This window comes from Fusarium odoratissimum (assembly GCF_000260195.1).
Source record: "Fusarium odoratissimum NRRL 54006 unplaced genomic scaffold supercont1.409, whole genome shotgun sequence".
NCBI lineage: Eukaryota > Fungi > Ascomycota > Sordariomycetes > Hypocreales > Nectriaceae > Fusarium > Fusarium odoratissimum.
This window is the reverse complement of record NW_022159095.1, coordinates 421-1057: the sequence shown is the minus strand read 5'-3', so window position 1 is coordinate 1057 and position 637 is coordinate 421. Positions and strand designations below refer to the sequence as shown.

The following is a 637-nucleotide window of genomic DNA, read 5'->3' as shown; positions in this document are numbered from 1 at the left end:
CCAGCCTATCGACAAAACCCTCAAAGTCTGGATAGCTGCCAAGCTAGGCCTCCTTGTGAGGTGGATTTGGCACCAACCTGGCGCAAAACACGGCCCAGTTGGTGTTCAGAGAAAGAAGCCGGCATCAAAACGAGCAAGGAGGAAAGGCAACGGAAGAGGCAGCCAACAGAGGGCTCCTAACGAGGTTGATGAGGTCAAGGAAGTTACCCACGTCATCACAGAAGCTATGGATAAATTAAAGCATTGAACTGAACTGAACTTGAAGTGTCGTCATTGCCTTATTAACCTGCTGTCGGATTCGACCTATCACGTCTTCGTCGATAACCACTTTTCGTCACCAGACCTCTTCGGCTCCCTTTGTTAGCACGGCCATGGTGTAACCGGCACAGATCAGCCTAATTGTGGCATCTACAAAAGGTCTTGCAGACGCCAGAAAGGCCGATAAGGCGGGGAACTCAGTATTAGCAATTTAATGAGATCAAGGTCATCCCAACGGTCGATCTTCAGGTAGGAAGACTCGGCATTCTGCCTTGTAATTCGGCTGATGATTTATCGTCTTCTTCTCTAGGTGAAGCAGATCGCTTGGAAGGATAATGCCCTCGTATTGCTCCTTTAAACCGTCTTTACTGGTGATGAG

The 637-nt window shown here is 48.8% G+C and overlaps 1 protein-coding gene across 1 annotated transcript; it reads left to right on the top strand.

Moving 5' to 3' along the window:
• Nucleotides 1-4: 4 nt before the first annotated feature.
• On the top strand, nucleotides 5-247 carry FOIG_16971 (uncharacterized protein; the record flags this gene model as incomplete). The annotated part of the gene is made up of 1 exon (XM_031218452.1): nucleotides 5-247. A coding segment is annotated over one exon (243 nt), but the record flags the coding sequence as incomplete, so codon positions are not given.
• Between the last annotated feature and the right edge of the window lie 390 nt (nucleotides 248-637).